The sequence below is a fragment of the Pelodiscus sinensis genome, unplaced genomic scaffold (genome assembly GCF_049634645.1).
Source record: "Pelodiscus sinensis isolate JC-2024 unplaced genomic scaffold, ASM4963464v1 ctg87, whole genome shotgun sequence".
Taxonomy (NCBI): Eukaryota; Metazoa; Chordata; order Testudines; family Trionychidae; genus Pelodiscus; species Pelodiscus sinensis.
Window position 1 is genome coordinate 230,196 of NW_027466017.1, and position 23,853 is coordinate 254,048.

The window sequence follows — 23,853 nt, forward strand, 5'->3', positions numbered from 1 at the left end:
GGGCCGGGCCGGGCCGGGCCGGGCCGAGCCGAGCCGAGCCAGGCCGGGCCGGGCCGAGCCGGGCCCCCGACCTCCCCCCCCCCCCCCCCCCAGCCACGGCGGCCTCCGAGCCACGCCCCAGCGCTGCTCCCGCCCAGAAAGTTTCCGGCAACATTTGCCCAGCGACCTAGCGGCTGCTCCGGGTAGGTCTCGGGGGTCCCCCAAACCCGGTAAGTGGGGGACGGGCTCCTGCCCCGTGGCCCCTCCCCTGCGGGGCAAGAGCCAAGTCCGCCCCCCCCCCCCGAAACTCTCTGGATTCCTCCTCCAGCTGGGGGGCGGCGCTGGCGTTAGGGGAGGGGTTGGGAGCCGGAGGGTTCTGGCTTATTTTCCATATTAAATCTCCCCCCCCCCCCCGGGATGTGGGGTGAGTCTCTGCCTGCGGGGTTCCTTATACTCCGCCCCCCCCCCGTTCCTACCGGGTTCCCATTGCCGGCTCCCTCCTCTCCCTGCGCTAAACCCCAGGGTCTGTCTTGCCATTTTGGTCCTTCCTGCCCCCCCCCCGTGTTTGTGCCCCCCCATTTCTGTCCTTCCTGCCCCTGTCTCCTCCCCCCTCCTCCCCCCCCCCCCCGACACCGCTGTGTTTAAGCGTCCTGGGCACCTCCCACTTGGCAACGTTACCAGCTGGTGTGTAAAAGCCTTTGGGAGAAGGGGGGGAGGAATCTCAGGGTTTACATGGGGGGGGGCGGTTGGCAGAGGGGTTGCCCTGGAGGGGTGGGGCAGGATTTCTGGCAGGGGCAGAGTTAAGGCTGTGGGGGGGGCCAAATCGTTGGGGGTGTCACCTGACCTCCCGGAATGTTTTTCACGGGGGGGGGGGGGTGGTTCCGCCCAGCCGGAGCAGCGCTGAGCAGCCGTCCCGGCGGGTTGCCAGAGAGTTTGGCGGTTTCCCAAGTAACCACAGAGGGTGGTGCCGGGAGTCGGCCTCGCTGCCTTTTCCCCGGAAAAAGATGCCGTGAGCTGCTTAGAAGCATCACAGAGGGACCGGCCGGGTGGCACGGGGACCGGAGGGGGATGTTCCTTCTCCCCGTCCCTGGGGTCGCTCCCGCTCCGTCTGGCGCCAGCAAGGCCGGGCTGTGCCGATCCCTCCGCCGCGCCTGCCCCGGGATGCTGGGGACAGACAGATCCCCTCCCTGGCCCTCCTAGATTGACCCCAGTGCGTGGCTGCGGGCGTGGCTGGGGTCAGGCTGCGTCTGAGGAGCTCTGCCCCGTTCGCTCCCCACGGGGCCGCTCGGCTCCCACGGCCCAAGCGCCCTGCCCCGAATCGGCCTCCCCCGCCCGCCGGGATCCGGGGCTCCTGGTCCAGCCCAGCAGCGCCATGGGCGGGGTCAAATCAGGAGCCTCAGGCCGGCGGCGACGGGGAGGCGGGAGCAGCCTCTGTGCCAGGCGGGGATCTGCAGGCAGGAGTTGTCGTTGCTGGACTTTGTCCTACTCAGTGCACAGCAGGGCTCCCCTGGGCAGGCCGGGGCCGAGGGGTGAGAATGCAGGGCTGGGCTGGGCTGGGAGAGGCGTTTTCGGGGCCCCCTGCCACAGGGTAGGATGAGAGATTTGTCAGGCCCCTGGACAAGATGGGGGGGCAGAGCTGGCCCCTAGTGCCTCCTGGACCCCCCCCCCCCCCAGCCTTCAGCACTGCCCGGAGCACACCCTGCCCGTTACCTGGGGCGGTGGCCTGAGGCCGAGAGATCCCCCGACTGGTGTCAATGTTCTCCCATTGAAACGGGCGTCTCCTGTTCTCTTCTCAGGCCTGGGAGGAGCTGGTCCGGGGAGAAGCTGAGCTGAGGCTCCGGGCAGCGGCACCGAGGAACGGGACCCGCCCCAGAAGGGCCGAGCTGAATCCAGGGGACCGGCAGCTGCTGTGCCCTGGGAAGCTGGTGGCAGCTGCACCCCGGGGGATCTGCGGGCTGAGCCGGGAGCCCGTCTCCACCCTGCCCTGCAGGACTCCGGCCCAGAGCCCCACAAGGTGCTGCACAAAGCCCAGCAGTGCCCGGCTCCGGAGCCCGGCCCAGCGTCTGGGAACAGGAGGCAGCCGCCCCGTGCCGGGGGAGCTGTTGGGAGTGTGCCCAGGGGGCCCTTGTGTGGGCTGGGCAGCGCCAGGATGGCTGACGGCTGTGGGGGAGAGGAGCGGCCGCGTCCCTCAGAGGGTGACACCGACGGGGGCCCCATCCCCGAGCCCCCAGGGGATGTGTCCGCCCCCCAGGTGCTGAGCGCGGAGGCCCTGCAGGGCGTGCGGGCTGAGCTGGCGCAACGAGGGGAGCCGGACGCCGAGCTGGACGCCTGCCTGGCCCTGGCCCTGGAGCAGTTCTGCCGGGAGCCTCCCTGCGTGCAAGAGGACGCCCGCCTGGAGATCTGCTGGGGCGGAGGCAGCCTGGCCTTCCTGGCAGGGGCGGGCGCGTGCGAGCTCTCTGTGCGCTGCAGGGACGGGCGCCCCTGCTACGAGGTGGGGGAGCTGCCCCTGGCCGCGGAGCTGGCTCGGGTCCGCGCCGGCCTGGTGCCGCTGAGCGCCGACACGCTGCTGACGCTGCTGGAGAATCTGTGGGACAGTGAGCTGAGCGAGGACCCCCTCACACTCTGCGTGTGCCACGCCTGGAATGAGTTCGCCCTGGAGCCCGAGTGCGTGTGGGCCAACGCCCGGCTGCGGATCCAGTGCGGCCCGGAGCTGCTGGAGTTCGTCTCCGGCGAGGGGCTGTGCGAGGTCTTGGTGCCCATGTGCGAGGAGGGGCCGAATTATTGCATCACGGAGCTGGGCCCGGACCGGCCCGTGACCTGGTCCCACACCTGCCCGGAGCCGCTGAGCGTGGACCACCTGGAGATCGTGCGCTTCCGGCTGGGGCGCTGGGGGGTGGTGTGCGAGGAGCTGAGCGGCTGCTTCGAGGAGGCCATCGCCCGGTTCAGCCGGGAGCCCGTATGCGTGCAGGAGAACGCCCGGCTGCGGATGTGCGGGGACGGGAGCACCCTGGAGTTCCTCTCAGGGGAGGGGGCGTGTGAGATCAACGTGTCCTACAAGGAGGGGAGACCCCACTATGAGGTCGGGGAGCTGCCCCTGCATCTGCGCTTGGCTCAGTTGCACCCCTCGACAGATCCACCCAGCACCGGGCCCCGTGATGCTGTGTGATCAGAATAGGGCCATGTAGCGGGATTGTCCATAGACCAGTCCAGACCACTAGATGCTTTTGAGCAGCCCCCAAAAATCTTTCTTTACTTATTAGTGTCATGGCTGCTGGGAGAGGATATTTTTGCTCTGGAGTCTGGATCTTCAGATATTTCAAAAATGATCTTATAATTGCAGGTTGTATTGCAAGGGGGCAGTTAGGGTGACGTAGGCAACCTTAACGTTACTCTTGGGATATTTGAAGTCCAAACTCTGTTTCCTTAATATGTATTTTTTCCTCATAGAATAAACAGAAAAGTTTCCACAAACGTCGTTGGGTTTTCTCTAACTCCATCAAGACAATTGTTTTTTATTTCGAATTTAAACCTTTCTTCTGGCTGTTTGGCACCTGCGCATTTCTGCATGGTGCTAGTGAGAGGAAATACACAACTTAAACTAAAGGGGGTTTGAAAAACAAACAGGGAGGGAATCCGCTGGATTTTGGAAAAGTGAACACGTTATTAAACCGACAAGTCAGATTTAGAACAGAAGGTGGGGTGAAGGAGAGGAAAGGAGGGAATAGCTATTTGAGTCAATGAATGGCTAATCAGGGGTGATAAATGGGGAAGCTATCTTTGTAATGGGTAAGGTAATTAGCATCTTTGTTAAGGCCCATTTGTAAAGTGTCAAATTAAAGGATGAATGAAAGTTCGGAAGTTAATCTGTTGCTAAAGTCTCTTTGAAGTAAGGTGCACGTAGTAAGGTTAAGACTATGCCCAGGCTGGCTGAAATGAAAAGAAGGTGGTTTTTCCTTGTGAAGATATCTGATTTGTGGGCATTAATTCTTTGGCAATTAGTACAACTAATTGGAAGGGGTCTATGGATTCCTGCTGCCTCCTGTTGGTCAGAGCTAGAATAGCAGCATCTGTCCTAGGGTATGTATTTTCCTTTTTCATTTTCCTTTTTTCGATTCCCCAGGGCTGCACCTGCTGCTACGGTGGAAAATGAGTTTGAATACTCTAAGCGCCGCCTTATCTGGGCACTGATGCCACCCACAGCAGCAGAGAGGGTCCCGGTGTCTTACCCATTGTGCAACACACAAGATCTCTCCCCAAACCCACCAACCAACCGCTGACAAAACCTGATTTTGTTACAAGTCATGCACAGAGCTCGTCTCTGTCAGAACACGGTCCTGCCCCCCCCCCCTCCTCCAGCCTTGTGCCTTCCGTGCACCCGCGGGTGTTGTGATGTCCAAAATGTAGGCTGGTTGGGGCAGGGACTGTCTGGTACTATTTGTACAGCACTAAGCGCCGGGGGCCTGGTGGGTGGGTGCCCCAAGCTATTTCTGATAAGACAATGCCCAGGGAAGCTTTGTTCTTCATGGGGCGGATGGAGAGCGGGGCTGCCCCCCAAAGCCGGCTGGTCCCCCTGTTATGCTTATAAGAAGCACGTGGAGCTTTTTTCAGGGGAAAAGGCAACACACGGCGTTTATTGAGACTACAGTAGAAAAACAGCATCTGCTTCATAAAGATGAGCTTCCCCCGACAAACACACACAGGCTACGTCTAGATTGTCCCTTTTTCGTAAAAGAGATGCAAATTAGACGTATCGCAATTGCTAATGAAGCGGGGATTTAAATCTCCCCCGCTTCATTAGCATAAAAATGGCTGCCGCTTTTTTTCGGCAGGGAGCTTTGCCGGAAAAAAGTGCCAGTCTAGACGTGGAACTTGCGGAAAATAAAGCCTTTTCCGAAAGATCCCTTATCCTTCTTAAGAGGCCTGGTGCCTCTTCAGCCTGTTCACTGGCCAGGCCTGGTTTCCATGGAGACTGAGGCCTGTTGGCCTTAGTCTGTTAATGGGCTGGCTTGGTTTCCATGGCAACTGGGCCCAGTACCAGTGGCTCTTGGGCCTGTCTGCTGCTGCACTGCTTGGTTTCCATGGCGACTGGGTTCACTGTGGCCTGTTAGGGTTTTGGGCCTGTTCACCGCCAGGCTTGGTTTCCATGGCAGCTGGGTACACTGAGGCCTGGGTTCACCGCCAGGCTTGGTTTCCATGGCAACTGGGTACACTGAGGCCTGGGTTTACAGCCAGGCTTGGTTTCCATGGCAGCTGGGTACACTGAGGCCTGGGTTCACCACCAGGCTTGGTTTCCATGGCAGCTGGGTTCACCGAGGCCTGGTTGCCCTTAGTGAAGCTGCCGACTCTCACAAATGTTTCTCGAGAGAGACCATTTCTGAGGGAAATTAAGTCACAGCCAGAGTCTGGGGCTACGTCCCGTCGCTGCCAGGATTTATTTTTTTCAGCCCCGCATGGCTGATGCCAGAGCCCGGTCAGCCCCATGCACAGAGATATTGGCTGCAGGAAGTCCAGAGTCAGGACTCCTGGTCTCCCTGTGTGGCCCCTGGACCGGCTGCAAGCTGCAAACACCTTCCAGCTGCCACCCCCACCACACTCAAGCCGCCGCCTCCACCCTGTGTCCTGCTTCCCGAGCAAAAGGTGTCCCCAGCCGCACCCCCTCTTCTGCCCAGGTTACAAAGGGTGTCTGTTGTTTACAGGCAGGCAGCTGGGTAGTCCTAGCTCCCAAATCCCCCTATCTGGGTATCCGTGTGGTACCCAGGGAAACAGAGGCACGCACAGTGTCCATAGGGGACAATGAACCTCACATGCACCATAGCAATGTGAATAAAATCTCACTGGCCTCTTTAGGGCAATAATATTGTCTGTTGCCATATTCCCCTGATGCTGGGTCTCTGTGTGTCAAGGCTTTTTCCCCACTCTGGCACGATGAATGCAGAAGTGAGGAGCCTGCAAAAGTCCCCCAAAACCTTCTCTTTCCAGGCTTTGGTATAAAACTTCCCCCCAAAATCTTCAAAACCTAGATTTTGGGGATAAAAATCCGCTGTCACCACCCACGTAGTGATAAAGAAACCAGGGAGAGATTACTTGGGAAAACCAGGACACAAACATTAACCAATAGCAGGTTAATAAAAAGAAAAGAGAAAGAACTTTTATTATCACCACAGTATTCCTTTTGCAAGCAGCATGACTAGATGGAAAACTCACCCATTAGTATACTCATGGGGTGATTCCGCCATGGCCAAAACTTAGTTACAAAGGAGAGGAAACCCCTTTTTAAAATGCACAGACATCAGAGTCCCATTCCCAAACCATAAAACAATAAAAGCTAACGGCTGTAGCTAAATGTTACCCTACTTAACAGCTAGTGAAGAGTCTCTTCTTGGAGGGAGACATAGTGTCTGTCCCCCTCAGTCGCTGGAGAGAAACTGCCCAGGGACAAAGGAGGGAAAACCACAAAAATTCCTTTGTCCCAATTTGAAATTCCTATCTGCATTTTTATTGGCTGATTTTACCTGGCTTAGGTAAGGGACATAGTTAACCCCTTAGTCCAGGCTGCTGGCCATCCCTCATGGTCATGACACCCAAATTCCCTGATGCCGGGGTTTCTATGGTACCCAGATTCTCTGATGCCTGGTTTCTGTGGTACCCAGATTCCCTGATGCCGGGGTTTCTATGGTACCCAGGTTCTCTGATGCCTGGTTTCTGTGGTACCCAGATTCCCTGATGCCGGGGTTTCTATAGTACCCAGGTTCCCTGATGCCTGGTTTCTGTGGTACCCAGCTTCTCTGATGCCTGGTTTCTATGGTACCCAGCTTCCTCTTAGTCCCCAGGCTTCTGGCTAACCTTCATGGTCATGACACGCCCCTCAAATCACAAACAGTGCTGGACAGCTTCTGGGTACACTATCTGTGATTTCTTCCCAGCGGTCTGAGATAAAAGACAGGAAATAAGTACATGCCCCCTTCATTAGACTATGGAATACATGAAAATTAAACCAAACCTTCCACATCTGTGGAGTACCATGACTTATATACTGAGAGTGTCCTAAGGAATTGCATCCGGCAATGCCTCTCGGGAGAGGGCGTCAGCCACCTTGTTAGAGGCTCTCAAAACGTGCTGCACGTCAAAGTCAAAGTCTTGGAGCGCCAAACTCCACCGAAGGAGTTTCTTGTGGGTTGTTTTGACTGAATGGAGCCACGGAAGAGCAGCGTGGTCAGCGTCGCCCCCACACCTACGGTTTTAGTTTCCCTAGAGCATACACAATCACACAGCGCTCCTTCGCCGAGACAGACCAGCGGCTTTCTCTTTCATACAATTTTTTGCTGAGAAACACGACTGGGTGGAGTTGTTACTCTGGCCCTTCCTGCATCAAAACTGCCCCCACACCCCGCTCGGACGCGTCGGTGGTGACGACAAAAGGCTTGTCATAGTCTGGGGCCCTCAGCACAAGGTCCGACGTAAGAGCCGCCTTGAGCTGGTTAAAAGCTTCCTGGTACTAGTTAGTCCACTTGACCCCGTTGGGTTGGTTTTTCCTGGTTAGATCGGTTAGAGGTGCAGTGACCTCACTGTAGTGTGGTAAAATCACCTGGAATACCCGGCCAAGCCTAAAAAGGATTGGACCTGTTTTTTTGACTTGGGGGCAGGCTGGTTTATTATAGCCTCTACCTTAGCCTGTAGAGGGTTGATAGTTCCTGGACCGACCTGGTGTCCAAGGTAAATCACCTTGTTCAAGCCAATTTGACCTTTTTTTTGCTTTAACTGTTAGCTTTGCCTTCCTTACGCGTTGGAAGACAGCTTGGAGGTGTTCTAGGCACTCTGTTCACAAATCAGAGAATACGGCCACATTGTCTAGATAGGCCTCTGCAAATTCTCCCAATCCGGCAAATAGAGGATCCATGAGCCTTTGGAAGGCGGCAGGTGCGTCGCGCAGTCCAAAAGGAAGAACATTAAACTCATATAGGCCGATGTGTGCAATGAAGGCTGATTTTTCCTTCGCTGCTTCCTCCAGAGGTACCTGCCAGTAGCCCTTGGTTAAGTCTAGGGTGGAGATGAACTGGGCATGAACCAGTTTCTCCAATAGCTCATCTGTGTGTGGCATGGGGTAGTTCTCGGGATGAGTTACAGCATTTAGCTTACGGTAGTCCACGCAAAAACGGATTTCCCCATCCAGCTTGGGAACTAGGACCACTGCAGAAGTCCATGCGCTCTCCGAAGGGCGAATTATGCCCATCTCTCTAACATGTCCTTGATTTCCCTCTCCGTAGCTGCTTTGGCTGGAGGATCCATTCGGTATAGTTGGGCTGTGACTGGGTGAGCATCACCTGTGTCAATGGAGTGAGACACTCGGTCGGTCTGTCCCATGGTAGCTGAGAACATTGGGGGTGAACTGGGTGCACAGTTGCACGATCTGTCAGCGCGGCTCGTGGCTGAGGTTCAGGGAGAGGCTTACCTCTTCTACTCCGCCCTTGCCTTTCCCGTTGTAGCAGGCTGCCTCGGGCCACTCTGCCTCCTCCTTCTCCTGGGCTGTGAAGTGAAGAACCTTGAGTTCTCGGGAATAAAAGGGCTTTGGAGAATTGATGCGCATCCTGCAAGTTCTCCTGGCCTCTAGTTCTGCTCGCCTCGTCTCTGCCAGCTGCCTCGCTCGTTGGTCACGCTTCTCTTCGGCCTCTCGCTGTGCACGCTCCATGTGTAGGAGAAACTCCATCTTTCTCACTTAGAGGTCTGCTTGCCTTTAAGGCATAATCTCACATAGAAGGCGGTGGGGTGGGGGACGTAGGGCAGCTGCCGGCTGCTCCTGCCCCCTCAAATTTACTTCCCCCTGGACTCATAGGAACATGCTCCTGTTTCCCCTCTCCAGGGTGTGAATCTTCCCTGGAGCTTGACACCTTGCCTTGCACGGAGGCTCTCTCTACCTCAGGGTGTTGCTTAGGAAAAGTTGGATTCTCTAGGGCTACTTTGCCCCATCACAAAAGCATGTACTGAGCTCCTTCCCTGCCCTATTCTAGCCTAGCTATCCAGTTGTCCCGAAAGCTAGAACACCACAGACTGGTTGGGTAGGATGGCCTGTGTCTGGTTTAAGGTTAACCTTCTGTCTGCCTCTCCCCCAGGCAGCACAGAAAACAAAAGAAAAAAAAACAAGAGAAAAAAACAGCAAAGCTTGCAACTCAAAAGAAAAACTTGTGTCCTTTTAAAATCCTGGGGTCTCAAAATGATCCCACCGCTGCCACCATGTCATGGCTTTTTCCCCACTCTGGCCGATAAATGCAGAAGTGGGGGCCCACAAAAGTACCCTAAAACCTTCTCTCTCCAGGCTTTGGTATAAAGCTTCCCCCCAAAATCTTAAAAAAGGAGAGGAAAACCCATTTTTAAATGAACAGACGTCAGATTCCCATTTCCCAAACCATAAAACAATAAAATCTATCGGATGTATCTAAACTTTACCCTACTTAAAGCTAGTGAAGAGTCTTTTCTTGGGCTGTGTCTAGATTACACCTCTCTGTCGACAGAGAGATGTAGATTAGGCACGTTGAAATTGCTAATGAAGTTAGCATAAACATGACCGCCACTTTTTTTCAAAACAACGTTTTTTCGAAAAAAAATGGCAGTCTAGACAGGGATCTTTCAAAAAAATAAACCCTTTGTCAAAAAAGTCCTGTATTCCTCAAAAGATGAGGTGGCCGTGTTTATGCTAATGAATCAATATTTAAATACCTGCTTTATTAGCAATTTCAACTTGCCTAATGTACATCTCTCTGTTGGGAGGTGTAGTCTAGACACAGCCTTGGAGGGAGACATAGTGTCTGTCCCCCTAAGTCGCTGGAGAGACACTGCCCAGGGACAAAGGAGGGAAAAACACAAAATTCCCTTTGTCCCAGTTTGAAATCCCTATCTGCATTTTTATTGGCTGATTTTACCTGGCTTAGGTAAGGGACATAGTTAACCCCGTAGTGTCCAGGCTGCTGGCCATCCCTCATGGTCATGACAATATGGTACACAAATTCCCTGATGCCTGATTCCTATGGTACCCAGCATCCCTGATGCTGGGTTTCTGTGGTACCCAGATTCCCTGATGCTGGGTTTCTGTGGTACCCAGATTCCCTGATGCCTGGTTTCTATGGTACCCAGATTCCCTGATGCTGGGGTTTCTATGGTACCCAGATTCCCTGATGCCGGGGTTTCTATGGTACCCAAATTCCCTGGTGCCTGGTTTCTGTATTGCTTGGCTGCCCCATGGCTTGGTGTGTGGATAAATCTATGAATCTCTGTAACAGTTCCATGTAACCATGTATCATTCTCATATAACTTATATTAAGCCCTTTATGTTATAGGCCTTAGGAATAGTTAAGGGAAAGAAAAATGTCTTTTGAGATCTCTCCCCTTTCCCTGAGGGCCCTGTTGAAACGGACGAGGTGTGGACGGAGACTGAAAGGTGAACAGCTCCCACAGCGGTTGCAAGGGTGGAGAGGGGCTGGGAGCCAAATCCGAGACAATCCCTGTGACGTGAGCTCATTGAAAAGAAGACTGGACAGACAGACGCCTCGGGAGTCAAGCAGCAAGTGCCTGCCCTTGGAAGAGCTCTCTTTGAAGTATTACAAAGGTGAGGTGTTGACTAACTGGCTGCATGAGAGGGATAAATAGGAGGCATCTTGCAGAGGGATCCCGGGTTTTTTTGTCTTGTCCACATGGCAGCATCAATCCAGATTGGGAGACACCCGGCTCCATCCCTCTCCCAGATAACTCACTTGGCCAGTGCAGTTAGAGGAAGCAACTATTGGGAACAACAAGACGGAGAGTGTGTGTGTGTGTGTGTGTGTGTGTGTGTGTGTGTGTGTGTGTGTGTGGTGAGTGTAATGTATCAGATGCATATGATAAAGTATTGATTGATTTATGTATGTTCAATACATGTGGCATGTTGTCTTCTCCTCCTGGAAAATATCCCGGGTGTTTCTTTTAAGCACAACAGGTATCCATGGCTCCCAATTTCCTGCTTGTCCCTGAAACTGAGTTTCTGAGGCCTGGTTTCCACACAGCCGGTTTCCTGGAAGTCTGGTTTCCATGGCACCCGGCTTCTCTGTGTGACTGTGTTTCCCTGGACGTTCTCGTTGTCATAGAAGCCTGGTTCCTGAACAACTTGGTTTCCATGGTGCTGGGTTTCTCAGAGGCCTGGTGTCCATGACAACTAGGTTTCTCTCAGGCCGAGTTTCCATGGCGCTTTGTTTCTTTTAGGCCCGGTTTCCATGGTTCATGATTGTTATGGTGCCCGGTTTCCATGGCAGCTGGATTCCCTGTGGCCTTATTCGGTTTCCATGGCATCTGGACTATCCTGACCCAGTAGATTACATCATGGCATCTTCTCTTACCTCCCACAACTCTCCCACACACCGTACGGGGGGACGGCAGCCCAAATCCAGACCGCCGGATGCTCTGGAACGCATCCCAAACCCACTTTATTTACTTATGAGTATCATGACTGCTAGGGTGGTGTGAAAATTGCTTCTCTGGCCCTCGGCCACCGGACACGAGAAGCCAACTGGCTCTTAAGCGAAGACTGAAAACCAGATATCGCTCTCCCTTCTCAGTGGGCTCCTAAAAGAGATTTCCTCTGTCCGTCAGGCGTCTTGTGAATCTACAACGTAAAGAGGCTCGGTCACAGCTCGATTCGGGTCCACTGTGCTTGGCTTGGCCCAAAACACTTTTCTTTGGTGTCACTTTTTGACACGGCCAGGAACGTGAAAAATCCGTTCTTCGCCAGCTCGGATTGATAAGAATGGCCATACTGGTCCGGACCAATGGTCTATGCAGCCCGTTATCCTGTCTGCCAAAACAGGCCAATACCAGATGCCCCAGAGGGAAGGAACACAACACTTAATCCTCATGTTCTCTCTCCCCTGTCACCCACCCGCAGAGAAACAGAGGCGGGAGACACCATTCCTACTCATCCTAGCTAATAGCCACTGATGGACCTAACCTCCACGAAGCAATCTAGGGGGACGTCTAAACAACATGGCTCCGTCGACAGAGCCATGTAGATTAGTTTACACGGCAGAGGGAAATGAAGCCACGATTTAAATAATCGCGGCTTCATTTAAATTTAAATGGCTGCCACGCTCTGCCAACCAGCTGATGATCAGCTGTTTGTCGGCAGATCGGGGCAGGCTGGACGCTCCCGCGCCAATTTGAAAGCCTTTTGTCAACCTCCCTGGTAAACCTCATCCTACGAGGCATAAGGGGGAGGTCAACAAAGGGCTTTCAGGTGGGCACAGGAGCGTCCAGACTGCCTCAATCTGCCGACAAACTGTTGGTCGGCAGAGCGCTGCAGCCATTTACATTTAAATGAAGCCGTGATTATTTAAATCGTGGCTTCATTTCCCTCTGCCGATCAGCCTCATCTACATGGCTCCGTCGACGGAGCCGTGTGGTTTAGACACACCCTAGCTGTATATTGAACCCTATTAAAGTCCTAGTCTTTACCACATCCTCTGGCAAGGAGTTCCACAGGTTGACTGTGTGCTCAGTGAAGAAAAACTTCCTTTTGTTTGTGTAAAACCTGCTGCCTATTGATTTCATTTGGTGACCCCTAGTTCTTATATTATGGGCATGAGCCAATAACTTTTCATTATTCATTTTTTCCACACCAGTCATTACTTTATAAACCTCTAACCTATCGCCCCCATAATCTTCTCTTTTCTAAGATGAAAGCTCCTAGTCTTTTTAATCTGTCTTCATAGAATAAGAGAGGTTGAGTTGGTTGACTTTGGTTTGGTTGAGCTGGTTCGTTGGCTGATTTGGGTTAGTGCTTCTTTTTTGTTGGTTTGTTTTCTTCCCAGCTGTCTTCTAGTTAAAATCCGGTCCACCCTGCAAGCTTTAAAACAACCTGGCCAGCATTTTAAAAAGGTAGGCTCCCCATCCCAGCACCTGGCTCTCGTACCGGGGTTTGCCATCCTGCAGGTACACCACGAATTCGTTCTCCCCATTCCCGGACGCAAAATGCCGCTCCTTTCCCTCGCAGCTGATCACCAACCGGGCGTTCTCTTGGACGAAGTTGGGTTCTTTGCGGAAGTTCTCCAGGGCACATTCAAAGCAGGTTCTCAGCTCCTCCGTCATGCGGTGCTGGGTTTCCAGCCTGCTCATCGCCCCCAGGAGGTGTCTGATACTCAGCCGTTCTGCCTCGGGGAGCGGCGGAGAAGGGTACGAATCACTGTCCCTTTTCTTCCCGATATACAGGGGTTCTCCGCCTTGGCACAGGACGAAGACGGTTTCTCCTCCGTCGCTGCAGAGATATTCCAGGTCTCCCCCGTCACACTCGATCACCGTCCTCGCGTTGCTCTGCACCAGCTCGGATTCTTTGACCGTTCTCAGCACCCCGTTAAAGCGGGCCTTCCGCTCCCGGGTCATCTGGCCCTCGGACTCCAGCTTGCACCGCATTCGGAGAAGGTTTTCTACGGTGAGCGGTTCCAGATAGCAAGGTCTGCTGACAAGGGACGGCCCCTCCATCCTCCTCTTCTCACAGCTGCTGTCTCTGGCCCTGAAGCAAGGGAGCAAATGATCTGAAAGAATCAGATAAATAAGCGTTATCCAGGGCCCCAAACATGAGCGAAGATTCACCTAGGAGAGAAAGAAGAGGGGGAGTTAGATACCCAACTTCCACGGAAAGCCAACATCTTGGCTTGGGAAAACCCCACCTGCCATGTTCCCTCTGATCTTTTCCACCCATGTGTGGAATAATTTTCTTCTGTGCACCAAGGCATGTGCACCACTGATAGAAACCCAACTTCCACGGAAAGCCAACTTTCTGGCTTGGGAAAACCCCACCTGCCATGTTCCCTCTGATCTTTTCCACCCATGTGTGGAATAATTTTCTTCTGTGCACCAAGGCATGTGCACCACCGGTAGAAACACATGCTGCCTGCTCTTTTTGTTAGACTCTCCTGACGGTGCCAGACGCATCAGAGGGAATGAACGGAACAGGGCATCCTCTGTCACCTGGTCCCAGCTCCTAACAATCAGTGATTTAGGAACAAGTAGAGCATGGAGACCAGGTGATCCTGGCTAATAGCCCTTGATGGACCTCTCCTCTGGGAACTTCTCCAGTTCTTTTTTGAACCCCGGTCCAGAACAAGGGAGTCACCCAATGGAATAAATAGGCAGCAGGTTTAAAATAAACAAAAGGAATTTTTTTTTCTTGCAGCACACTGCCAACCTGTGGAACTCCTCGCCAGAGGATGTGGTGAAGGCCAGGACTTTAACCGGGCTCAAAAAAGTACTAGATACATTCATGGAGGTTAGGTCCACTAATACTTATAAGCCGGGATGGTGTCACTAGTCTCTGTCAGAAGCTGCGAATGGGAGACAGCGGAGGATCGTGATGATTCCCCGTTGTGTTCACTCCCTCTGGGGCACCTGGTAGTGGTCACTGCCAGCAGACAGGACACTGCGCTTGCTGGATCTTTGTTCATCATACTTTTGGCCTTCGCAACACTCCCGCTAACAACTTCCACAGACTACGCCCTGGTGTTTCTTTTCAGCCTGCTGCCTGTTCAGTTTGCGTCAAGACCTCGGCTTCTTGTAGAGTGGGAAAGCGTAAAAATCCTTTTCTCCCCCTAATTCATGATTTGACAGGTCTGTGTCAGACCTTCCTCTTAGTCACCTCTTCTCTAAGCTGAAAAATTCCCCCTCTTTTTAATGTCTCCTTGTGCGGCAGTTGTACCAGACCTCGCATCATTTCGGTTGCCCTTTTCTGAACGTTTTCCACTGCCAAGAGAACTTTTGGGAGGCGAGGCGACCACCTCTGTACAGAGGGTTCAAGCTGTGGACATCCCATGGTTTTATTCGGAGGCAATTAGCTATTTTCCATCTTATTCTCTGTCCCTTTCTTACTGATTCCCAGGCTACGTTTACACTGCAGCTTTTGATGCGAGCACCTATGCAAATGAAGCACAGATTAGCATATTGTTGCCCTTCATTTGCATAATTTATTCTGAGTTGGTTTTGCGCAAAAACAAGCCGTGTGGCTGTTTTCTTTTTGCACAAAACCCCCTTTTCCCGCAAGATCCTTATGCCCAGGGCTCGACAAATCGCTGAGTAGATTTCAGCCGGTCGCCCTGTTCACCGGCAGCGCGCGCATGCGCAATGCGGGTCTCGTGCATGCGCAGTGCTGGGCTGGCGAGTAGATTTCACCGCTCTGTCAAACCCTGCTTATGTCCCTATACCAATCTAGTGGGAAAAGGTGTTTTTGCACAAAAAGAAAAAAGTCCACATAGCTTGTTTTTGCGTAAAAACCCCGTGCGCAAAAAACGGCGCCAAGTAAATTATGCAAATGAAGCGCAACGATATGCTAATCCATGCTTCATTTGCATAGGCTCTCGCAGCAAAAGCCGCAGTGCAGACGTCGCCTCTATGTTAGCTTTAAGTCAGCCACGGCATATGGAGTAGATGTTTTCAGAGAACTCTTCACAGTGACTCCAAGATCTCTCTCTCTTGAGAAAGGCTAACTTGCACCCCATTGTCGTGTGCGTACAGTCGGGGGTAATGGCTTCTGATTTGTTTCCTACATTCAGCATTGGCCTTGGCTCAGTGCAAAGCGTTTCCTTGTCAGCACGACCTGGCCAAAGAAACACAAAAATCCCCAATACTGCCCACGTGCAAATGTGTCACCGCACTGGATTTTCCGGACTGGTTTCTACTGGAAAGTCCTGGCCAGGAACAGACTCATAAAACACCCTGGTTTGAAAGAGACCGCAGGAGCCATCAAGTCCAGCCCCCTGCTCAAAGCAGGACCAATCCCAACTCGATCAGCCCCGCCAGGCCGGGACTGAAACAGCTCTAAGGATGGAGAGTCCACCCGCTCCCTCGGGAACCCAGCCCAGCGCTTCCCAGCTCTCCTAGGGAAATATTTTTTCCTAATATCCAACCTAGACCTCCCCCACTGCAACGTGAGCCTATTGCTCCTCGGTCTGCCACCTGCCCCCACTGAGAACAGCCTCTCTCCATCCTCTGTGGAGCCCCCCTGCAGGGAGTTGCAGGCTGCTCCCAAATCCCCCCTCGCTCTTCTCTTCTGCAGACAAAACAAGTCCCGATGGCTCAGCCTCTCCTCGCGGGTCACGTGCTCCCGCCCCCGAATCCTTTCGGTCGACCCTCTCCAGTGCGTCCACAGCCTTTCTGCAGCGGGGGGCCCAGAACTGGCTGCAATTCTCCAGACGTGCCATAAACACACACGGTTTTCCCTCCCCACACACCAGTAAGGTACCTCCAGGGTTGGGGGTTCAGAAGTCAGGCACGGGTGGCGGGTAAGGTAGGTAAGGGAAGGTGTAGCCTTCCCAAAACTGCCTTCCCCCTCTCTTCCCCAGCCTCCCGACAGCCTCTGGGCCCCACACCTCTACCCACCGCCAGATGTGACTCTCAGGCAGCAGGGAGAACAGACGGTTTCTTAGTTCCCAAGGTCCTCGCATACATTTACTTGGGACTAAGTAAATAACGTTCCCTGATTCACTTTCTCCACCCAGCCTATCGCCCTTAGTCTCCTCTTTCCTACGCTGAAAAGTTCCAGGCTTTTTCATCTGGGACCTGTTCCAACCCCCTCATCATTTCGGTTGCCCTTTTCTGACCCATTTTTGAGATGAGGAGACCACAGCGGTAGGCAGGATTCCAGCTGTGGGCGCCCTGTGGTTTTACGTAGAAGCAAAAAGATCTTTTCTGTCTTATCCTCCAGCTCTTTTTTAATGGCTCATAGGAACATAAGAACGGTCGTACTGGGTCAGACCAAAGGTCCATCTAGCCCAGTATCCTGTCTGCCGACAGTGGCCAGCACCAGGTGCCCCAGAGAGGGTGGACTGAAGACAACGATCAAGTGATTTGTCTCCTGCCATCCCTCTCCAGCCTCTGACAGACAGAGGCCAAGGACACCATTTTATCCCCTGGCTAATAGCCTTTTATGGACCTAACCTCCATGAAATTATCCAGCTTCTCTTTAAACTCTGTTATAGTCCCAGCCTTCACAGCTTCCTCTGGCAAGGAGTTCCACAGGTTGACTGTGTGCTGTGTGAAGAAGAACTTTTACAGTCTGGGCCTGGAACCATGAGGGAGACAGACTGAGGTTGCTGGGGCTGAGGGCGAGGGGTAATGGAGCCTAACCCAAGGGGTCTGAAACACCCTGGCCCCAAATCCTGTAAACACACCACATTAATGCTGGGCTGTATTCTGAAAGCTCAGTAAAACCCCTCTCTATTCTGCTGGCTGGTGATGACTGTTCTGGCTGCTATAGGCGTGTAGGATCAGGGGAACCCCGACTCCGCTGTCACCGCCCCTGTAGCAGTAGCACTGCTCCAAAAATCTTACACTAACATGAACCCTTTACAAACATCCATTCTTGTATTTCCCCAGTCAGGTTTAATACTTTCGGAGGCATGGCGCTGGTGGATTTTACACCCAGGGCAGGGCATACGTACCCCTCAAATCCCACGCAAGTCTAGTTTAGAGGAGTTCAGAGCCGCAACGGAGAATTCCCCCAGGAGAGAGGCAATCCTAAAGCTGTGACCGGCGGCTGGAGTTTGGGCGGTCAGATTTCACGAGCCTGTAAAACACTCCCATTCACAGGGCTGCACACCCTGTCAGGAAGGGTGTTTGAGCCTTATTTTGAGTCAAACTGTCCGTAAGCGATCTGTCTTCCTAATCACTCATCTCTCCGGGCCATTTCCCCGAAGTGCAAACCCACCCAGTCAGCTACGTGTAAATCGCTACAGCGAGGTGGAGCCAAAACCAGCATAGGACTGCTTTCCTGGGCACAAGGGAACCTGGAACTCCCTTGAAACAAAAAACAGGACTAGGTAGCACTTTAAAGACTAACACGATGATTTATTAGGGGATGAGCTTTCGTGGGCCAGACCCACTTCCTCAGATCAATTTGTGGAAGAAAATTGTCACAACCTTATACAGGCAGTCCCCGGGTTACATGGATCCGACTTACATCGGATCCCTACTTACAAACGGGGTGAGGCAACCCCGCACTAGCTGCTTTTCCCCCCAGCAGACCAGGGAGACACGAAGCTAGCGCTCCCCCCCCCCCCCAGCAGACCAGGGAGACACGAAGCTAGCGCCCCACCCAGCAGACCAGGGAGACGCGGAGCGGCTTTTCTCAGCAGACACCTCAGCTTGAGAATAAAGGCCTGAGGGAAGTGAGGTGTGGGAAAATAAAACTGAGCTCTGGAGAAATGTTTGGCTAGAGTTTCCCCTACAATATGTACCAGTTCCGACTTACATACAAATTCAACTTAAGAACAAACCTACAGTCCCGATCTTGTACGTAACCCGGGGACTGCCTGTATACCAAAGGATACAATTAAAAAAATGAACACACATGAAAAGGACAAATCAAATTCCCTTAGGAGATTTCTCTGTCGTGCCTTGAAGTCAAACAGGGGGGCTGTGTCTACACTGGCATGAATTTCCGGAAATGCTTAAAACAGAATAGTTTTTGTTATAAGTATTTCCGGAAAAAGAGCCTCTACACTGGCAGGCTGCTTTTCCAGAAAAGCCCTTTTTCCGGAAAAGCGTCCGTGGCCAATGTAGACGCGCTTTTCCAGAAAAGACTACTGGGCTGTCTACACTGGCCCTTTTCCAGAACAGTGTTCCAGAATAAGGACTTATGCCCGAGTGGGAGCAGAATAGGTTTTCCGGAATAGCGGCTGATTTTGTACAGTTCAACGTCGTTGCTTTTCCGGAAATTCAAGGGCCAGTGTAGACAGCTCGCAGCTTATTCTGGAAAAGCGGCTGATTTTCCGGAATAAGTGGCCCAGTGTAGACACAGCCGGGAAGGAAACAGCACACGGTACAACAGAACCGGGTCCCCCCCATGGGGCAGGAGGGTAAACTTTACCTGGGGCCCAGGCTGCAAATTGTGGTCTATAGGGACCTATGTTACCAATTTGTCCTGGGCCAGAAAAAATTCTGCTGGGACTCTACAGCTGAACCCTCTTATCCAATTTAATTGGGGACTGGGGCCAGATTAGACTGATCAAAGATTCACATAATCCACAGCATGGGGAAAACTTTCCATCCGTTATTTTAATCACGGAATCATAGAACCGGAAGGGATCTCGTGAGGTCCCCGTGTCCTGTACCCTGCTCCAACCACCGTCTAGCGCAGTGTTTCTCGACCAGCGGTCCGAGAGAAGTCCAGGGGGTACGTCAACACCACTGCAATGTGGAACACGCTCAGTTTTTGTTGTAAGCTTTCTAGCGCTTTATTTTTGTACCTTTTACCCCCCCTAAAATTTCATCGCCTGCCTGGCTTTGATTGAGTTGTTTAAACAACTGTGTTGCAATGGTAGGGAAAAAATGGTGTGTCTGAAAACTGTAGGTACTGGGGATACTTTTTTTTTTTTTTTTTAAACAGGGTACTTTGTTCCTCAACTTTTTAAAAAAATACTGATGTAGACCATCCCTGGCAGGTTTCTGTCGAATTGGGGTCTTCAATATCTCCAGAGATGGGGATTCCACAACCTCCCTGGGCAATTTATTCCAGTGTTTGACCCCCCTGACAGGTGGGAACTTTTTCCTAATGTCCAACCTAAACCTCCCTTGCTGTAGTTTAAGCCCATTGCTTCTTGTTCTGTCCTCAGAGGCCAAGGAGAACAATTTTTTCCCTCCTTGTAACACCTTTAGATATTTTACGAGGCGGGGGTAGGGGAAGTGTAGAGGCTTTCCTTAATGGGAAGGAGACCTAATAACTGATAACATCAAGGGAGAGGAAGTGTTTATCTCTATTTTGCTGCTGTCTGCTCTGAACAGTTTATCGATAACCAGAGAGGCCACAGGTGCTATTTTCTGAGAAGTTAGTTGCTTTTCTGTTGCCACAGGATTGGGTGGGAAACCACACACCAGGGCAAACTTCAATTTTCATTTGTATGATCAACATTTTACAGAGAATGTTGATTTTAAGCATTTTTTTATGGTTCCATTCGTGTTTCACAGAAGCAGAAAATGAGGTCAGAGAATGGAGTGGCAGAAAACGTGCTATATATTTGCGAGTTTCCCTGTGTGTCTGTCTCTCTGTATGTTCAAGAACTCCTCCTAAACAGTCGGAGCTAGGCACACCAAATTCAGCAGATAACTCGCTCTTCTCCTAACTTACAACCAGGTCTGGGTTTGGTTGCACCAGGACAGTGGGATGTGTCTGGAATGGGACTGGTGCTCAGAAAACCAGACAGAAAAGAGAGAGAATCAGCAGGCAGGCGAAAGGGTCAGTTTCAGCAGAGAGAGTGAACTCAAATTTCCTGTTAAAAACAAAGAAATAAACAAACCTGTAACCCTTCCAAGACTATGCATAACAGCGCCACTTGTATTAAGTAGCTATAACCCTGTTTTCTGTACAAATCACTTGCAAATCGCCAATTTCCAGAAAAGCAAAAACCGACAGGGACAAAATAAAAAAGGCGAAGGAGATAGACATAATAGACGATTTAAAAAAAAAAGACAGGAATGGTAAGGGGAAAGACGAAGGTACCCGTAAGGCCTCCGCTTAACGGTGAAAGAGAGCAAATAACAGATGATACCAAAAAGGCTGAGATGTTTAATGTCTCTTCTGCTTCACTAATTAGGTGATGACCTCGGCGTAACACCATTAATATTAACAAGATGGAAGGTTCTTAGCCTCAAAATTGGGAGAAGAACATGCTACCGACTCATGCACAGACGAACTGAAGATTTTTGAAAAAAGAGGCGACTGTAGTGAACTGCCCAAAACTCAGAAAATGTCACTCTTCAGCCTCTCTTAACTTTTCACTCTGGACTGTTGTTAATAAGCAGCAGGTTGAAAACAAACCAAAGGAAGTTTTTCTACATGCAGCACGCAGTCAACCTGTGGAACTCCTCGCCAGAGGAGATTGTGAAGGACAAATTACAACTGTTCAAGTCGGCAGAGGCTGATGAATTTCACCTGAACAGTGTGGAGGCAGGAAAAGGGAATGTGTGTGCAGAGTGAAGGCTTGTTTTCTTCCACAACTCTAAGCTCTGCACCGCTATACGAGGACAGAAGAGCTCTGTCACAGGAGGTTTTTAAAGAAAAGATTCAATAAATTCTTGTAAAGGATGTTCTGTGTAGGCTTGGCGCTGCAGGAACAGAACAGATGACCTCTTACCGTCTCTTTCTGCCCCACGTTTTTATGGTTTCTGTGATTTCCAGAAAAGAAAATCTATTTATTAAAAACTCACCATAAAAAACCCTATTTATAGAGAAGAAACAAAAAGGGTAGAGACAGCCTGAGAAAATGAACTGAGCTTTCAGAATAGTTATCCCAGACTTCTCTCACGACTTGGCAAAATATTTAGGATGGTGTTTATCTTGCATTGAACTGAGCGGGATTAAAGCATACATATGAATTTAGGTGCATAGTTCATGGCACGGGTGAACAGTGGCCTCTGTTCATAAGAGGACTTCAGACATAACAAAAAGTCCCAGACAACGCACTACTACCGTTCCCATCACAGCTACAGTAGGACTCCCTGACGGAACCAAGACAAAGCAACCATCTAAAAGGACCAAGTCCGGATAAAAAAGATCTTGTATCTTCATAGGTTCTGTGGCTTGAGTGATTTTGTGTGATCTGTGTAGAACGCAGGCCAGAGAAGATGCCTCCAGATAATTCCCTGGGCAGATGTTTTTAGAAAAACGTTTTGATCGGAAAATGGACAGAGCCTAGATTGTTTCAGGGCTTAATTCACCTCCTTGTCAGAAACGGACAGCTTCTTTTCTGTCTCCATTTCCCGCGCTCCAGAATTCCGCTTTGTGTTATACCTTTGTCTGCTAAAAAACCTGTTATTAAATATTTGTTTCCCCTACAGACGGTGATCAAATCATTCCTTAACCTTCCCAGTGTTTAAGCTACGTAGAAAGCCCTTTGAATTTATCGCTTACGCTGTTTCTCTCTCTGAAATACACGCGGCTGCAAAGAGCCGTAGCTGCGTGGCGTTCAGAGAACGGTTAAGTCCACTGAAGTCCTACCGACTTTTAAACGGCGGGGAGATGACCCATGTACAGATGGAGGTTTTTAAAAACAAGGGGCTAAACTTTTTAAAAGAGAGGAGACTGCAGTGACCAGCCCGAATCTCTAAAAATTTCACTCTTCAGCCTCTCAACTTATCACTCTTGACTGTTCTTAATAGGCAGCAGGTTGAAAACAATCCAAAGGAAGTTTTTCTACATGCAGCATGCAGTCAACCTGTGGAACTCCTTGCCAAAGGATGTCATGAAGACCAGGACTTGAACAGGGTTCAAGAAAGAACTAGATAGATTCATGGAGGTTAGGACCATCAATATTTATTAGCCAGGATAGGTAGGAATAGGTCCCTAGCCACTGTTTCTCTGAATATGGACAACGGGAGGGATCATGGGAGGATTACCTGTTGTGTTCCCTCCTTCTGGGGTATCTGGCATTGGCCACTGTGGGCAGAGAGGACTCTGGGCTGGATGGACCTTTGGTCTGACCCTGTCTGGCTCTTCTTATATTTTTAAGTTCTTACTTCAGTGCATAATTAAGCAGGTTGATTTGCATAACTGCAAAGCATCCAGGACAATATAAACTGCAAATAGAAAAATGTAGAAAGCAAATGCTACATCTACTCCCCTATCAGCTTTTACAAAAACTAACATACTTTAAGGTATGTGGTTTAGACACCTGTATGCCAAACGTTAATGGAGAACAATTAGAACATTAATTTCTTCTGAACAGATGCCCTGAGGGCTTCGCACAGTTGGGGTGAGGGGATCTCCCCCCCAATCTCCCTCCACATTCTTCTCTGGATCCACACAGAGTAAGACACAAAGTAGCATGAAAGTCACATGCAAATTGGAAAGGTGTTTGCAACTTTTGCTAGGCATAATTTTCTAAGTCTAAGTCTAACAATATTCTGTTGTTAATAAGCAGCAGGTTGAAAACAAACCAAAGGAAGTTTTTCTACATGCAGCACGCAGTCAACCTGTGGAACTCCTCGCCAGACTTGTCCCCAAGTCTCTCAAAAGCTGTAAGCATTTTACACAGATGGGTCTTATCACATTTATATGGACTAGAGGAGGAATCGGAGCTACAGATGAGACCACGGCAATTTTGTTTTTTTTTTTAAAAGGTGAATTAAATTCCTTGCTAGGATAGAACCCGGCACCATAACGCTGAGTCCCCCCTGCTTTAACCACTAGACCTGCTGTCCTCTGAGTGCTGAGGGCAGAACCGAGCATTCCTGGCTCCCAACTCCCACCCTGCTGTAACCATTCCGTCTCACTCCCCTGCCAGAGCTGGGTGCACAGTGCACTCTACGCACAAGTCCAGAATAAAGGCAGAAGAGGGCTGCAGAAATTCACGCACGAGGGACTCACTTTTGAAAAAAACCCAAAGCAGACTTACGTTCCTGCACCGTGTCCAAATTCAAGCCACGAGCCGATTCCTCTCACGTTGCAGAGAAAAGAAGCAAACACTGCAAGCCGACTTCCTGCCCCCTGCCTGTTATGCTTCGCCTACTATTAGTTTGTGTCAGACGTCCTGTACAGGGAGTTTTTGGGGGTTTGCTGCACCCCTATCTCTCAAAGTTTCCAGCATATGCAGTGACCGGAGAAAGAGGTGTCTTTCCCCTACTCCAGGGCTGCATCTACCAGGGAAAGACAGCCTATCTCTGTGGCTGCTCAGGGCAAAAGACCCCACCACTATTAAATTATGAGACATTTTTATGGTGAGAATGATTATGAAGGCTTTTTATTTATATATAAATCAAACTCGTTGATCCAAAGTCCTTTACAATCGTTAGTTGATGGCACGAATATGATCTGGAAAGATCATGAAATAGTCTGCCGAGACCCTCAGCGATTCAAGTAGTCCGCCGGGGGGAGGG

General features: G+C 51.2%; 2 protein-coding genes across 5 annotated transcripts; one reads left to right on the forward strand and one right to left on the reverse strand.

Annotated features, from left to right (window-relative positions):
* The first annotated feature begins 79 nt into the window (after nt 1-79).
* Nucleotides 80-3,450, forward strand: LOC142825956 (uncharacterized). Of its 3 annotated transcripts, none has more exons than XM_075918267.1 (2): nt 80-209; nt 1,776-3,450. In XM_075918267.1, exon 2 carries the CDS (start codon nt 2,129-2,131, stop codon nt 3,143-3,145), a length of 1,017 nt encoding a protein of 338 aa, XP_075774382.1. In that variant the 5' UTR covers nt 80-209; nt 1,776-2,128; the 3' UTR covers nt 3,146-3,450. The 3 variants fall into 3 exon arrangements, with proteins under 3 accessions (XP_075774382.1, XP_075774381.1, XP_075774383.1); XM_075918266.1 differs by having other exon boundaries at nt 80-182; XM_075918268.1 differs by lacking the exon at nt 80-209 and adding an exon at nt 1,491-1,508.
* On the reverse strand, nt 3,302-23,519 carry LOC112544184 (uncharacterized). Of its 2 annotated transcripts, none has more exons than XM_025179915.2 (2): nt 23,373-23,519; nt 3,302-13,526 (listed from the first exon to the last, which is right to left on the reverse strand). In XM_025179915.2, the coding sequence occupies exon 2, from the start codon at nt 13,471-13,473 to the stop codon at nt 12,844-12,846; it is 630 nt and encodes a 209-aa protein (XP_025035700.1). In that variant the 5' UTR covers nt 13,474-13,526; nt 23,373-23,519; the 3' UTR covers nt 3,302-12,843. The 2 variants fall into 2 exon arrangements, with proteins under 2 accessions (XP_025035700.1, XP_075774384.1); XM_075918269.1 differs by having other exon boundaries at nt 23,345-23,430.
* Nucleotides 23,520-23,853: the final 334 nt, after the last annotated feature.